Raw genomic sequence first — 16,433 nt, 5'->3', positions numbered from 1 at the left:
CTAAAGCTTGAAATATATCACAAGGAAAATCTGAAGCAATCGTTGCTTCATTGACTTCCAGTTTCTGCGTGCACCTATACAGTTATGTAGAGCTCATGGCATGACATTATCACTTGTAAATGTAAGGTAAGTCTTAAAAAGTATGTGTATACAAGACATTTTACTCAGAATCGCATATTTTTTCAGTTCTCCAAATACATGACATACCCAGTATTACACCCTGGATTAAACAAGTATTCGACATTTAAGATTCACAGTCTATTCTCGAACACACGTAGAAATTTCCCCCCCCGGCTGCGCCACTGCTGGGTGGTAACCATATAACCAAATTATGGCGCCTGGTGGTTTAGTGGGTAATTAAGGCTCTCCATTCTGACTGAGCCGATGAAGGTTTATATCAAAGGGATGGTTGGGGTTTATTGCTCACATAATGCCACTCAGGGATGAGCGAGGCTGGTCATTCTCATCTTAAATGTCAGGACCAACTTGCCTAGCCCCGGGATCCTACGCTCCTTATGGGGCAATGTAGGATTGGGTGATGAATTAATGAAATGAATGAAAAAGTGCAAAGAGGGAGCTACAAGATGGGTACCAAACTTAAGGGATCTGAGCTACGAAGAAAAACTAGAAAAACTGAATCTACCCACACTACAGGAGAGAAGGAAAAGAGGTGACATGATTATGCTATATATGTGCATCTCAGGGAACGAGAAAATAGACATAAATGAATATATAACCTATGAGGAAGCATCAGCAAGAGAACACTGCAAAAAACTGCATAAAAAAGGAGGCGATAAAGACGTAAGGAAATTCAGTTTCCCAAGTAGGGCAATTGATTAGTGGAATACACTACCTAATGAAGTAGTTTGTGCCAAAACTATTCACAAATTAAAGGATAAGAATGATAAAACTTGTTTAATACACGGGACAGGACGTATTTGACTGATTCCTGTAAAGAGACAGTTAGGTAAGAATACAAACACACACACACACACACACACACACACACACACACACACACACACACACACACACACACACACACACACACACGCACGCACGCACGCACGCACACACGCACGCACGCACGCACGCACGCACACACACACACACACACACACACACACACACACACACACACACATATATATATATATATATATATATATATATATATATATATATATATATATATATATATTCCGCCAGTCTCTCTACCACATCCTAGGTCCAACTCTCCTTACTACTTTTCTTGACAATCAGTTGGTTTTTAAGTTCTTCACTGTATCTTCTCCACATTATATGACCTCTTTCATTCTTACATCCGCATTCCGCTATTTTCCGTTACTCCACTATCTTCCCCTATCCCTCTTTTTGTATCTTCCTTTCATTTCATTATCATCTCTTTCTTTTTTATCAACCAATTCTTTCTTTCTCTCCTCCCACCTCAACTCCCTCTTCCCATCTCTATGTCTTATTTCCTGTCTCTCCCTTTCATTCAGTTTCTCACCCCTCTTTCCCTTCTTCCAGCCCCTTCTTTTCCTCATTTTCTATATTTGTATGTGATTAATCAATTGACCTTCTATTAATAACATTATATCAACTGGCCTCTAGACGACCAGTAAGTTTTCTGCTGTCTGCTTTCCTCTGCATTCCTTTCTACTCTCTACCACTTATTTCATTCCCTTGTCGCCTTTTTCCACTCCCTTCTTCCTCTCTATTATTCGCACCATTAGAAAATTACCAAATATTAAGTCATTTCAAATCCACATTAGGGAATCGTATTAACAACACTAAGATTTAATGCCTCCTTTATGTCCCTGTCTCATCTTAAAGAGACAACATTATTCCGGGCCAACAGAAGAAACATTAGCTTAGGTTATTATGTTTAGTACTTACTGCTCTTCTTTCTGAATTCTGTCTCACCTCTGCTCTTCCACTATCTTCTATCTCCTCACCTATTAACCTACATTATGTCCCCCCCCCCCTCTCTCTCTCTCTCTCTCTCTCACACACACACACACACACACACACACACACATCTTCGTAAACAGACAAGCTACTATTCCTATACACTCTCCACTCTCCCTCAATCCCCCTCCCATATCCTTTATCCCTCCTTCCTCTCATCTCTCCCTGGTTACCTCCTCTGTCTTCTACCCACTCTATCCCTCAGCCCTATCCAGTGCCTCGCCACGCTCACATTCTCCCCATTGCACTACACCTGAGCGCCATGGCCGAGCAATTAATCTGTCCTCACGTCGGCAACGTCTGGCCTTTACCGAATGAGCCAATTACCCCGCGCGTCGTTATGGCTGGGTCAATGGCTTAACAAGCATACAGATTTGATAAATAATATCAGTTCTTTCTCATGTAATACGTATGTGCATACCAACTATTTTCCACGTAAACAATTTTTCATCACTGATATCCAATAAAGTTTCCTAGGCACATGAAACTGTAATATTTCAGTGCTAGCACGTATTGACTGCGATTAGAGCGACTCCAGATCGATCAGATTTTAAGTTTTCATTGAGAATACTGTCTTCATTTCTCGTACTGTAATAACTTTTTGTGGAAAGTAATGCCAGTAAAAGTTGCGATATACGAAGAACATGCTTACGCCCACTTACTGTTTGAAAGCAACAGTAGGTAAAGACGAAATGAAGAAGCTTGAACAATAAATTGCAATTAGTAACACATCCAAGAACTCGTTGAATCTATTGACGATGATTTCTTTGTTTTTTCGGTCGACCCCCAAGACGATGTTGCACATCGTAATGAAGGATCTGTTGTATGGAAAAAACTAAGATTGTCTACATATAGTCCCATTAGGTCGAAGTCTCTCATATCTGAAAAAAAAAAAAAAAAAATCGAAAGTAGCGAATAAAAAATATATCATTAAAATGATGACATTAATTTATGAAGAAAAATATATTATTTATAAATCACTTTATCATTATCAGACTGCGAAAACAATGTCATAACAAGAGGCGGTGCCAAGGCACAGCAAACCCGTCGCCGGCAGTCATTTTAGTGTTGTATAAACACAACAGGATATCTAGTCAAAGATGTCATATCAAATTTTGAGTAAATCGGATGAAAACTGACGATTTTATGCCCATGAAACTTTAGGTCTGACCCACCTGACACTGACCCCCCTACCACTAAATGGGGGATGACCCCCCTGACGTAATAAGGCATGTTATAGGATGCAGATTTGAAAGATGCACCTATAGGTTTTGGTTTCATGTGACGATTTTGAAAGGAGTTATGGCGAAAAAACGATTATTTCTCTACATAATTTGAGTCTGGGCTTTGGCCCAGTTTGTCCCAAAATTCAATTACGTGATCAGATGGTCAAAGCCCATCATCCCTGTAATTTAAGTGAAAATCGCACCAGTAGTTTTCGCGTAAAATTATTAACAGATAAACAGACAAACAAACAAGCAAACAGACAAACCATACCCGCCCCCGAGTCCCTCCTGGGCGAGACGGGTAATAAGTCAATCAATGAAATGAGAAGCGCAATACATCATTGGTGCGTTGAATATAGCAGATAAGAGAACAAGTAGACCAACAACATATACTCAGCATTCAACTGACCACTCCACACTCTCTCTCTCTCTCTCTCTCTCTCTCTCTCCAGCATCTACCCTTCCCCTCACACTACTCCTGTCGCTTTACCTGTCTTCTCTCCCTCTCTCTCCTCCACTACCGTCTCGTCATTACCTTTGTTGTATCACTTCTCATCAAGGCCAGGAATGAAAATTATAAATGCTGTGATTCATTAGTGTTTATTTTTTCAGCTGCATGAAAAGTCGACCCGTAATAGCTTAATCACATTCCATATTCTTTTTTTTCTTTTTTTTTTTACTTGTTCTCTTGGCTCTGTGCGTGTCTATATATTGATAAGTTGGTGAAACACACTGCCACAAAGTATCTGGAGAGTAACGATGAAATGGAACGGAGCGGCTAAGAGGTGCTCCTGTTATGGTAAATTATATAGCCGTTACCTTTTTTTCCACACATGCTGTCTCAGGTGCATGTTTATAGATTAACTGTTGGGTAAAAAATGAGTACAGTATATAACTCCTTAGCAGGTCTCATTAGCGGGAAAAGAAAAGAATATAAATTTTAACATTCCCTTGGGAACGTAGGATGGTGCCTACATAAATAAAAATAAAATAAATAATAAATATATAATAAAATTCATCATTCAAACAGATTATATATTTTTAGTACACTATTCATTTGTGTTTCATCGTTACGCATATATAATAATAATATACACGTAGAGTTGCCTTTGACCCCATAAAGCACTTTAACTATAAAGAATGCTACGTAATTCTGTACTTGCTTCAAAGAACATGTATACCAAATTTGAAATGAGTAGGTGCAAAAATGAAGGACTGGCACTCTGTATGACAAATGAGTAAATGAAAGATGAGTGAAAATAGTATGAGGAAAGTATGTGAGGAAACACAATATGGTCTCTGCCATGTGATGAAGACCATACAGGTAAATGAGGAAGAATGATTGAAATTTTTTCCAAAAACATAATCTGTATAGGTATATAAATAAGTAGTCATACATAGTGCTAGTTACTGTAAGTTCTTGGACAGACAGATAGACAGACACGTTGTTGTTTATCCACTGTACATGTTGTGGTGTACAAAGCCACCATGGGCAGGGTATGAGAGGAAGGAGAGAGGTTGGGATGATCATCAACCATAGTGAAAAAGTTGGACGCCATATGCAATAAGGTACCGCTACAAGTTTTATATCGTCGGTAATGAGTTATTATTATTATTATCATCATTATATTTACATCTATATTTATACCTATATTCAGCGAAAAAGCTGGACGCCCATTTACAGCAAGTTGCCACTACCACAAGTAGTATGTCTTTGGAAAAGAACATATTTTCCTTATTACCATCATTAACATCACCATCAGCATCCCTACGATGATGATATTGTGCTCACCTGAAATACTTGGCCGAAAGTTTGCGGACTAATAATTGCGGCAGTTTGCCAACAGAACTACCGTTTTCCTTCCCTCACTCCCTTTACATTCAAAGTCGCCACCTACTCTCCCCTGTCGAATTTTTTCCTCCTACAGTTCTCTCCCTTTCCCTTTCTCGTCCTGTTCATTGCTCCGACCTATACATGTTCCTTGACTATTTTTCGTTTTCTTACACTTGAACTTATATCACTTTACCCACCGCCGTTTACCTTCCTTCTACTCTTTTCCACTTTCCTTTTCTCTTCCCTCTGCCTCAACTTATTCCCATCCCCCTTCCTTTCCTTCTATCCATGTCGCTCTTCAACACAGGCAGCGGTGGGAGAGCGTTCCTGTAGTTAAGTGTAGCCAAGTTAGTAGTCTGTTAAATGGGTAGTTACTCTGTTGGAAGGCATATATATATATATATATATATATATATATATATATATATATATATATATATATATATATATATATATATATATATATATATATATATATATATATATATTATATATGGCAAGGAGCAGACTGTAACACCAATCGGGCAAGGCAGTACTCCCAAGGTGGATGGATAGCTGATGACAGGAAGAGCTGCAGCTCCCATTTCATCAGCCCTCAGAATTAGATTCTGATCATCCCCCTTTGCTGGACTTTTTCAGTGCTTCAGTAACACAGAGTAGGCCAGCATGCTTTCCAGTACAAGTTTCTCTAATTGTCAACATCAAACTACATGCACAGTACACACTACACTACCTTTTCAAAAATTAAAAAAAGAAAAATGGCATCAATCAATCATGCCTAGGAGTCCCCAGAGTGGGGAACCATAAATTACCCCACCATCCGCCCCTCTCCTGGTGACGACTCAGAGAGATGCATGGAACCACTGCCTGACTCACTTCTTCATTTCTGCAACAGTCACGGCCTTTCCTCTAACTTTCTCTCTGTCGAACACCACGTCTCCTCCTCTAAACCTCACCTTCTTTTCTTGACAGAGACTCAGCTGTCTGAGGCAACTGACAGCAAATCCTTTTCTCTTTCCTCCTACTTTCTCTGTACTCATTTCAAAGCCAAAGGTGGCTGTTGTGTATATGTACACAATGATTTATCATGCTCTCGTGTTCCTGAACTTGATTCTTCTGAATTCTCTACACCCTGGCTTCGGCTTTCTTGTCATTCTCTGACCTAATATATCTGCACTGTCTACTTGTTTCCTAACTCTACTGACCATGAAAATTTCTTTGACTATCTTCCTTCTAAGATGGAACACATTCTATCCATTTCTCCTTACTCTGAAATCTCCATTCTCGGAGATTTCAATGCTCACCACCACCTTTGGCTCTCCTCTCCTTTCACCGATCCGCCAGGTGAACAAGCCTACATCTTTTCTATTCTTAATGACCTAGAGCAGCTTGTACAGCACCCTACCCATATCCCCGACCGCACTGGAGAGAGCTCCAACATGCCTGACCTCTTCCTGACAACTAATCCTTCTGCTTACACTGTTAATCTTTCCTCTCCATTAAGCTCCTCCGATCACAACCTTATTACCTTAACGTGTCCTATCGCTCAGGTACGACCTGCGGATCCTCCAAAGAAATGTCGTCTGAGGCACTTTGGAGCTGCAGATTGGGAAGCCCTCAGGCAGTACTTCTTTGATTTTCCATGGAATGATTATTGCTTCCATGGTCAGGAGTCACCTGAGTGTGCCTTGCACATTACAGAGGTTATACTCTTGGGCATGGAGGCATATATTCCCTTCTCATATCCTTTGACTAATGCAAGAAAGCCTTGGTTTAATCATGCCCGTTCTAATGCTGTCCGCAACAAGGAGAGGGCCTATAAAAGGTACTGAAGCCAACTCACCCCAGATTCATATCTTGTTTATGTTTCTGCCTGGAATCGTGCTAAGGCTGTTCCTCGCTCTGCTAAAAATAATTTCATCCGTACTAAATGCTCTCAACTTTCCAACTCGAATTCTTCCCACTCCTTCTGGCTCCTTGCCAAAAACCTTTCTAACAACTTTACCTCATCATCCTTCCCTCTTCTTTTCTACTCTGATGGCTCTGTAGCTATTTCTTCTACTGATAAAGCTGATCTCTTCGCTCAGACTTTCTCCTCCAATTCCACCTTAGACGATTCCTGTGCTGTTTCTCCATCACTTCACCCCCTCTGACTTCCTCATCCCTGACATTAAAATATCTTCAGCTGGTGTATTTTCTGCCATCACTGGCCTCAATACTAACAAGGCATATGGGACTGATGGAGTCCCTCCTCTTGTCCTCAAGAACTGTGCTTCTGTGTTTACACCCCCCTTAGGTAAACTCTTTTGCCTTTGTCTTTCAACTTGTACCTTTCCTTCTTGCTGGAAGTTTGCTCTCATTCAGCCAGTCCCAAAGAAAGGTGACCATTCCCAGCCCTCTAACTATTGTCCAATTGATTTAACATCCTCTGTCTCAAAAGTTTTCGAGTCAATTCTTAACAGGAAAATTTTAAAGCATCTTTCCTATCACAACCTTTTTTCTGATCGTCAGTATGGGTTCCGTCAGGGGCGTTCCACTGGCGATCTTCTCACCTACCATTCAGACTCCTGGTCATCCTTCTTTCGGGACTTTGGAGAAAGCTTTGTCATTGCGTTTGACATCTGGAAGGCTTTCGATCGAGTCTGGCATAAATCTTTAATTTCCAAACTACCCTCTTACGCTTTCTATCCCTCTGTCTGTGCCTTTATCTATAGCTTCATTTCTGGTTGTTCTATAGCCGCTGTTGTAGACGGCCATCGTTCTTCTCCTAGATCTATCAACAGTGGTGTTCCTCAGGGTTCTGTCCTATCACCAACTCTCTTCCTTTTATTCATCAATGACCTTCTTCGCTGTACATCAAACCCTATCCACTCGTACGCTGATGATTCCACCCTTCACCTTTCCATTCGGTTCCCACAACGTCCATCTCAGCAGTTACTTCAACAAACAAGGGATGAGGCTATGGCACATATAATGTCTGACTTGGCTCGTATGTCTCACTGGGGTAATAATAATCTTGTTTTTAATGCATGGAAAATTCAGTTTTTACATCTATCAACCCTACACAATTTTCCACAGGAGTACCCACTAATGTTTAATAATACTCAGCTTAATCCTGCATCATCCTTGAACATGCCCGAGGTTTCATTCACTCGGGACTTACCTTGGAAAGATCATATTGTATCTCTTGTAGAATCTGCTTCCAAGATATTATGTGTGCTAAACCGACTCCGTACTGTCTTTACCTGGGCACAATTGTTGACTTTATACACGGTTTTTATTCACCCCTGTTTAGAGTACAACTCTCATGTGTGGGAAGGCTCCCCATATATAGCTCTTCTCAATCGGGTGGAGTCAAAGGCTTTTCGCCTTATCAACTCTCCTCCTCTTACTGGCTCCCTTCAACCTCTGTCTCTTCGCCGCACTGTTGCATCTGTATCTCTTTTATATCTTTACTTCCATGATCTCTGCTCCTCTGAACTGTCTGCTTCCGTCCCTCCACCACTACGATGGGTGTGTAGCACCCGTCTAGCAACAAACTCTCATCCCTTTTCAGTCCAACTCTCTATTGCAAGATTTAACCGTTACTCCCAGTCCTTCATACATGCAACAGGTCAACTCTGGAACTGTCTCCCTGTTTTTCCTACTTCCTATGATCTCCAGTCTTTCAAACGCGGTGTGTCCAGGCATCTCGAAATGAACGGATCTTGACTTTGGCTCTTTTTTGTATTGTTTTTGTTTTTTCTTGGAAAGAACGGTTTCCGGGCTTATGGCCTTTGGTTCCTTCTTTCTTGCATATATATATATATATATATATATATATATATATATATATATATATATATATATATATATATATATATATACATATATATATATATATATATATATATATATATATACATATATATATATATATATATATATATATATATATATATATATATATATATATATATACATATATATATATACATGCAAACTAACCACAGTGGTTAGTTTGCATACATATCTTCACGGTGAAGTGATGTCTCTGCATACACACACACACACACACACACACACATATATATATATATATATATATATATATATATATATATATATATATATATATATATATATATATATATATATATATAATATATATATATATATATACAACATCTGTAGTGTAAGGGGTATGTAGTCTCTTTGGAGTGTTTCTTAAGGTGCTTACAACGCCAGACGATGACATATGTTTACTTGGGTTACTGTTTTAGTAATGAAACTGTCCAACTGTAAGAAGAGTATTACACACAGTTTTAGAATCACATTAAACAAAATACGGTCATTAGTAGACAAGCAAATTTGATATACAGATTCCCTGTGGAATGGATGCAACGAAAATGCTATATATAAAAATGATAAAATGCTAACGACTGCCGATTGACAAATATCGTCAGAGAAAATCACTGTTTCCACCTTAAACTTCAACACAGTAATGCATCATTCTAAACTAAAAAATACACAAATAAGTCTTAATCAACTTAGTCACTTTAGAAATTAAACACGAATTACAAAATATTACTTGCATATTCAGCATGACTTGCTCATTAACCTCACTATCAAAAGTTCTAGAATCACAATTCAAAACTTCAAATCATTGTCTTGCTTTCATCATTTACATATTCCCACACAAGTCCATAATGTTGTACAATACATCTACAAGGTATAAACCAACTTGACTTACAGTTTCTGGCGCTCTCGAGGTGTTACAATATCCAACAGGTTAAACAATAATCTAGGTGTTTTGTTGGGCAACAACGACTGCCATCCTCACCGTGTGCTATCCCGACACTAAGCACTTTCTCAAACCTGCCCCCAGAGCGCAACGCCTAGTGGCGGGAAGTTTGAATGCCTACTTATACCAGGTGTTACATCCTGGCCCTAATGCGCTTACGGAGATAGTGTATTCACAAACAAACACGTAACACCTGGGAAACAAATGAAACTCATTGATACTTAATATAAACTTACACACAAAAAATTACAGGTTACACAGACTATGGTCCACACAATACAGAGGTATATATGATAAGCATATAGCAAAAACAATCAAGTTCCCACTGGGCCTGCGTGTAACACTCTCTGCTAATTGGTGAGTCCTCAGAGGCAGCAAACCGCCTACACCTCCTCGTCAGCCAACCCAGTTCACATCCTAACTCATCATTCACAGGACATCTTAGTTAGTCTTTGATCTGGTCCTGATCTTAGGTGGCACTCTCCAACACGCAGATCTTGGTAATGGGCCTTTCGTAAGTACCTGCTATAATTCTGTGTTCCACGGAGCGGACCAAGCCATCATTACTCTTGTACGTCTCTACCACCAATCCTAATGGCCACTGATTCCTAGGTGTGTTGTCTTGCTTTATCAGCACCAACTCACCTCTCTTGAGATTGGGTCTTGGGGTCAGTCACTTTTGGCATTCTTGTAGAGTGGGAAGATACTCTCGGAGCCATTTGTGCCAGAAGATGTCAGCCAGATACTGCATCTGCTTCCACCGGCGGCGATACATATCCCTGCTCTCAAACTTCCCAGGAGGTAGCATGGGGCCTGATCTCAGCATCAGAAGGTGGTTGGGTGTCAAGGGTCTCTCATCTCTGGGGTCATCTGACAGTTTTGCGATGGGCCTACCATTCACAATGGCCTCCACTACTGTCATCAGAGTCATCAGGGTCTCATCATCAATGGTATGTTGCTTCACCACACCCGCCAACACAGCTCTGACAGTCCGGATCTGTCTCTCCCAGACTCCACCCATGTGAGAGGCTCGAGAGGGGTTGAACTTCCAGGTAACTTCCTTCTTCAACAGGTGCTCATGGATCTGGCCCTGGTTCCAGTTCTGAATGGCACGACGGAGTTCTTGCTGAGCCCTGACAAAGTTGGTACCATTGTCGGAGCATAATTCCTTGGGCTCACCTCTTCTGGCCTTAACCCCTAATACGCGGCCAATGGACAGCCGACCCCCCCCCGGGTGGCGGCGTTATATCGCAGTCTGAGTACCTGTAGGAAAATATTAGCCAAAAATCAGAGATTAATTCTAGAACATTATACTTGGTATGGCAGATAGTACTTACATTCAGCTTTCTCCAGAGACAGATGTTGAGCCTTCGTGGACTACCCAAGGACTTGTGGAGACTTGCAAACTTGGGTAACAAAATCTTCACTTTCACACCTCCAGCAACCCGGTTTCCCCTCTACCGCAGCCTCATTCTGTAACAGTAAACTTTATACTACACCATACAGGTAGTTTGGAATCCGTATTTGTACAATAAGCACTGAAAATAAGGCTAAAATCAACAAAGCATACAGCCGACATGCAGCACGGCGGCGGTCTTCCCGTCACTCAACAAACATTTCCATTTTCACAGCTAAAAACACGTATACTACATTATTTTCAATCATATTACTTCACAAATGATCACCGCAGCGCGCTTTTTATTCTGCCTTACGCCCGTCACTTTATTCTCGTTCCTGTCGGCCACTCGCACTGACTCGGAAGAGCTAGAACTCGCCATAATGTCACTTTGAATGCCTGTGGTAAACTGATGCTAAACAGGGGCAAACTGTGCGAAAAAAAGCTAGTGTGACAACTGGGGAAACAAGCGTTTCCTATTAGCATAAACTGCTTGTGAGAGGAGAGCGCAGATTTACAGTTCTGAGCAGTCAGAGCGCTGCCCTGTATCACAGCCAGGCTGGCCGGGCCGTGGTGGGGGGGGAGGGGGGAAAAACGCGATACTTGGCAACAACGGAGGTCACTAGTACAAAGGTAAAGTATGCTAATTGTAGCTAAAGGGTGGTGGTACTGATAGACAATACCATCTGGAACATCCTTGCCCTCGTTTATTCAAAATTAACTCGAATCGCAAACGCGACGCTCTGCCGTTATGTCCCTTTTTGGCAAGCGTCGCAAACGCGACGCCCTGCGTTTTAGATGTTAAATCTCTCCAACGCTTTAATAGCTGTCCGTGTCCAGGGTGTGTGCTACTTCAATGTGTACAGCTCTGATGGAGAGGCAGGTGAAGATACAGCCATACCTCTTTACCTGAGAGAGTGCCCTCTTCACCATGAAAGGAGCGAAGTAGTCCACTCCCACTCTGATGAAAGGTGGCTCAAATGGTGTAACTCTGGATTCTGGCAAACTGGCCATCTGCTGTACTTCTGCCTTGCCTCTCAACTTCCTACAAGTGATGCACTGGTGCACTATCTTCTTCACTAGCTTCCTCCCTTTGAAGATCCAGTAACGCCTCCTGGTATCTGCCAGTATATACTCCACTCCAGCATGACCTGCTCTTGGGTGAAAATCATCTACCATAAACTTAGAAACTAGGTGCTCACTGGGCAGTATCAGCTGGTGTTTGGTGCAGTCTTCGTGCTTGGAGTTAGTCAGCCTTCCTCCAACCAGCAGCAGGCCTGAGGCTGATTTCTTGGGATTCAGTATACCAAGTCGTGTGTTCTTGTCATCTAGGAGCATTTTTTTGGCATGTCTGATGATGGCTTCTTCAGCAGTTCTCAGCTCATCTGCTACCAGTGGTCCCCTTTGGTATGATTTCTTGCGAAGCATCTGGTGCAGTCTCAGGAACCAAGCCACTGCTTTCTTAATGCGGTGCCAGGAGTAGTAGCTTATAAGCTTTCCCATGTAATCTTCAGTGTTAATGACATATACTACCAGGGATGGCTTCACCTTGGCCATTTTTTCCAGTTTTGCACAGTTAAATGCAGGCTGCCTGGGCCAGTTGGATCTGTCCTGGTACAAGAAACCTGGTCCCTTGTTCCAACGCTCATCATTGACGAGGTCCTCTGCTGTCATCCCTCTAGATGCATCGTCTCTGGGGTTCTCTGAAGTGGGCACATAACTCCATTGGGTTGCTGTGGTATGCTCCAGAATCTTGGCCACTCTGTTGGCTACATAGGTCTGGAACCTCTTCTCAGTGTTCTGTAAGTACCACAACACAATGGTGCTATCTGTCCAGTAGAGAGATTCTTCTAGGTCCATCTCCAGCTCTTCTTGGAGGAGCTTGTCCAGCCTCACTGCTTCCAACACTCCAGCCAACTCCAGGCGTGGAATGGTAGAGCCCTTCAGAGGTGCAAGTCTGGACTTAGCTGTCATGAGGTGGACAGAGACTGTCTGGTCTTCAAAGATGGTCAGCAGGTATGTAACAGCTCCATAACCATATTCAGAAGCATAACAGAAATGGTGTAGTACAGCTGTTCTCACATGTTTGTCTTCATGTAACACACCTGGGAATGCTGAACTCCTTAATGACAGGCGAGTCATTCAACCACCGGACCCATTGTTCCTCCAGCCTACACAGCTGCTGGAACAGTCTTCTGGTCTGCAGCACAAATGGACCCACATAGCCTAAGGGGTCATACACTGTGCTGAGGGTGCTCAGGACTCCTCTCTTAGTCTTTGGATTGCCTTTAACCTGTATATCAAATCTGCAATGGTCAGACTCTATGTCTCAAAGCATGCCCAGTGCACGCTCTGTGGGTAGCTTATCCAGGCTGATATCCAGGGTGGTGAAAGACTTTCCCCACTCGTCCTTGGGTATGCTGTTCATCAGCCCTGGTGAGTTGGAAACAAACTTTGTCAGATGAAAACCTCTCCTGGCCTCACCTGACTTGCAAGGGGTACTGCAATCTCTAGGGTCTTCACAGCTCTCAGACAGAAATTATGCAGAACAGTATTTAACACAATCTGAGGGAACTCATCTTTAAATTCTCTGGTCACCTGCTGGAGTGCATAGTTTGCACAACTGGGACTCTACACCCCACCAGTCAGGTGAGAGATCATGCGATATGTCACAAACTGTCCCTTTGTATTATCTTCGTGGAACCACAGAAAACGCAACACGTCCCGGTCATCTGGGGTTACCTCCACCTGGAGAAATATCGCCTTAATGACTGAAATAAAGGTAAAGGCTCCCTTCCTGAACCTCAGCAAGACTCTTACCAGCTTGTAGGTCAAGTCTGGTCCTTGGCACACATGGTCATTCAGACATGACCCTCTGGACTTCGCCACACACTCAAATACAATTCTGGTCTTGTATGGCTTCTTAGGATTGTGGACTGGGTGATGTGGTAAGTACCACACCTTACCATCGACTCTGTTCATGTCTTGCAGGGGTACCTCTTCAGTGCGGCCATTCTCATAGAGCTTGTGAATCTCTCCCATGTATCTCTCTTCCAGGTTGTCATCTTTGTTTAACTGCTTTCCCAACATATGTAGTCGTCTTTCTGCCATGGTGCAGTTGTCAGGTAGGTAAGGTTTCTCTGTCTTAAAGGGGATATCTAAGGTGTAGTGACTATTTACTAATGCCTTGCTGCTGACCCAGATCTTCAAGACACTTAAGTCACTCTGAGACATTCCAGGTGCTTCAGAGTTGACTCCTTCCAGCTCCCACAACCTGAACAGGTCCCTCTCCATAACTGACGTGGTGTGTACAAAATGAGATCTCACTGCTGGCCTGAAGGGATCAACTGGACCATTAATGGCCCACCCTAGTGGTGTATGGATAGCAAAAGGTTCACCAGGTTGTCCCTTTTTGACTTCATCGGGCAGCAACAGGTTTGCGCAATCTTGTCCTATCAGTAAGTGCATCTGATCCACCTCCAGTTCAGGCATCTCCAGGTTCTTCAGATGTGGCCATCTCTGAATCTCAACACGACTTGACAGGCCCGATAGGTCTATGTTCAGTGTCGGCCTGACAGCTACTTCTGGTATGCAGCAAGGCTCCCTTGTGTCACTAAGGTCTGACATAAGAAGAGTGATGACTGTGGACTCTACTGACATCCTAGTCTGGGTAATGGTGGTAAGTTCCATATGATGGGTCACACCTCTGGCTCCTAACTTCTCACATAACTCTTCTGTACAATATGTGGTGTCAGTCCCTGGGTCCAACACTGCATAGATGTCAGCAATGGCATTTGTATCCAGGCACCTAACTCTGGCTGGCACTATAGGTAAGGCCAGCTTTCCACCCTGACTGCAGGCAAAGCTGCTCACATTGGGGATCATAGTGAAGTTTTGGGATGTAGGGTTAACCGTAGAAGTCTCTGCTGCAGTCGTCTCTGTTGCTGCTTCCAATGTGGAATCATCTCCATTCACTCTTCTCTTAGGCAGATGAAGATATTTGCTGTGCTTCATTCCGCAGCCCTCCACAGTGCAGACGAAGTTTCTGGAACAATCCCTTTCTAGGTGTCCCTGAGAAATGCAGTTCACACACAAGCCCTTGGACATCATAAGGTTCCAGCAGTCCTTGATCTTCATGGCCTTGAACGGTGAACACCGTATCATATAGTGTCCATGCCCACAGCATGGACACTTTCCAGCTGTCTGCCTATTGCTGTCTGGTGTAGTTGCTCTGTTCTCTCTGAGAGTTGCATTTGCATCAAAGCTTCCAGCCTGTCTCGTCTGGGGCTTGCTCTGCTGACTCCTTCCCTTGTCCCTTTTCTGGTCCATGTTGACCAATTTTCCAAATACAGGGTCTGAGGCCTCATCTGCGACATCACAGAAAAACTTCAAAAGTTCTGTAATCTCTGCTCCTCTCCTGTACCTGGAACGAATCTCATGGTTGGCTTTCACCCATCGAGTCTGGAGGTAATAGGGTAAATTCTCCACTATCCTGAGCATGTTGTCTCCACTTCCCAGTTGGCTGAGAGAGTCCATCTCCTCCAGAGACTCCAAACAAGAGCTCAGTTCATCAGCATATTCTCTAAGGTCAGCTGCTCCCTTCACATCTGGTCTGTTGGTGACCTTCCTCACCCATGCACAGGTGATATTGTAGGGGTTTCCAAACCTCTCCTCTAGAATTTCTAAGGCTCTTCTGTAGCCTTCCACAGGGTTCTAGTAAGAGGTGCTCTTCAGTGCAAGTGCTGCCCTTCCCCTGCTGTACATTCTCAAACAGACTAACTTCTGGGCTGCAGGAATGGACAAGCAGTCAATGGTGTCCATGAATGACCTGTTGAATGGCCAGAACTCCAGCTCATCCCCACTGAATGGCTGAGGTTCTCCTCTAGGTACCTGTAGAGACTCTACCAGAGACTGCTGCTGGACTCTTGACATATCCAACACTTGGTTTAGGGCATCTGCAAGGATAGAAGCTGCATTCATTTCTGGTTCTTTTGGTGTAATATGAAAGGGCTCCCATGATACTCTTGAGGGTGTCTTATGGGTTTCTCTAGGTGTACTTGGGGATTGTGGAACTCCGCTGGTTGCCTCTGGGTGTACCGGTATACTGTATTCATAGCTGCAGTTGGATGTGTGGTAAGACTAAACCATTCAGTGTCCAGCTGGTGCTCCACTGTTTAGTAGGAGTGAAGTTCCTGCTTTAACTTCTTGTGCTCCTCCATCATT

At 42.8% G+C, this 16,433-nt stretch overlaps 2 protein-coding genes across 2 annotated transcripts; both read right to left on the bottom strand.

Moving 5' to 3' along the window:
- Positions 1-12,029: 12,029 nt before the first annotated feature.
- LOC145407091 (uncharacterized) lies at positions 12,030-13,184 on the bottom strand. The gene has a single exon (XM_080278114.1). The coding sequence runs from the start codon at positions 13,182-13,184 to the stop codon at positions 12,030-12,032; it is 1,155 nt and encodes a 384-aa protein (XP_080134240.1).
- A 118-nt stretch (positions 13,185-13,302) lies between these two features.
- On the bottom strand, positions 13,303-16,190 carry LOC145407089 (uncharacterized). Its single transcript, XM_080278112.1, has 4 exons — positions 15,991-16,190; positions 14,031-15,903; positions 13,695-13,808; positions 13,303-13,503 (listed from the first exon to the last, which is right to left on the bottom strand). Exons 1-4 carry the CDS (start codon positions 16,188-16,190, stop codon positions 13,303-13,305), a joined length of 2,388 nt encoding a protein of 795 aa, XP_080134238.1.
- Between the last annotated feature and the right edge of the window lie 243 nt (positions 16,191-16,433).

This window comes from Coenobita brevimanus, chromosome 72 (genome assembly GCF_032717465.1).
Source record: "Coenobita brevimanus isolate Jiangsu-jjx chromosome 72, ASM3271746v2, whole genome shotgun sequence".
NCBI classification, from domain to species: Eukaryota; Metazoa; Arthropoda; class Malacostraca; order Decapoda; family Coenobitidae; genus Coenobita; species Coenobita brevimanus.
The sequence above is the reverse complement of the archived record's forward strand: the minus strand, read 5'-3'. Positions and strand labels throughout refer to the sequence as shown.

Coding starts and splice junctions, on each gene's coding strand:
- LOC145407091 (XM_080278114.1), bottom strand. CDS start 13,184: ATGACAGCTAAGTCCAGACTTGCACCTCTGAAGGGCTCTACCATTCCA.
- LOC145407089 (XM_080278112.1), bottom strand. CDS start 16,190: ATGAATGCAGCTTCTATCCTTGCAGATGCCCTAAACCAAGTGTTGGAT. Junction 13,809..14,030: donor CAGACTTGACCTACAAGCTG/GTAAGAGTCTTG, acceptor GCACTCCAGCAG/GTGACCAGAGAATTTAAAGA. Junction 13,504..13,694: donor CAGTACCCCTTGCAAGTCAG/GTGAGGCCAGGA, acceptor TTTGATATACAG/GTTAAAGGCAATCCAAAGAC.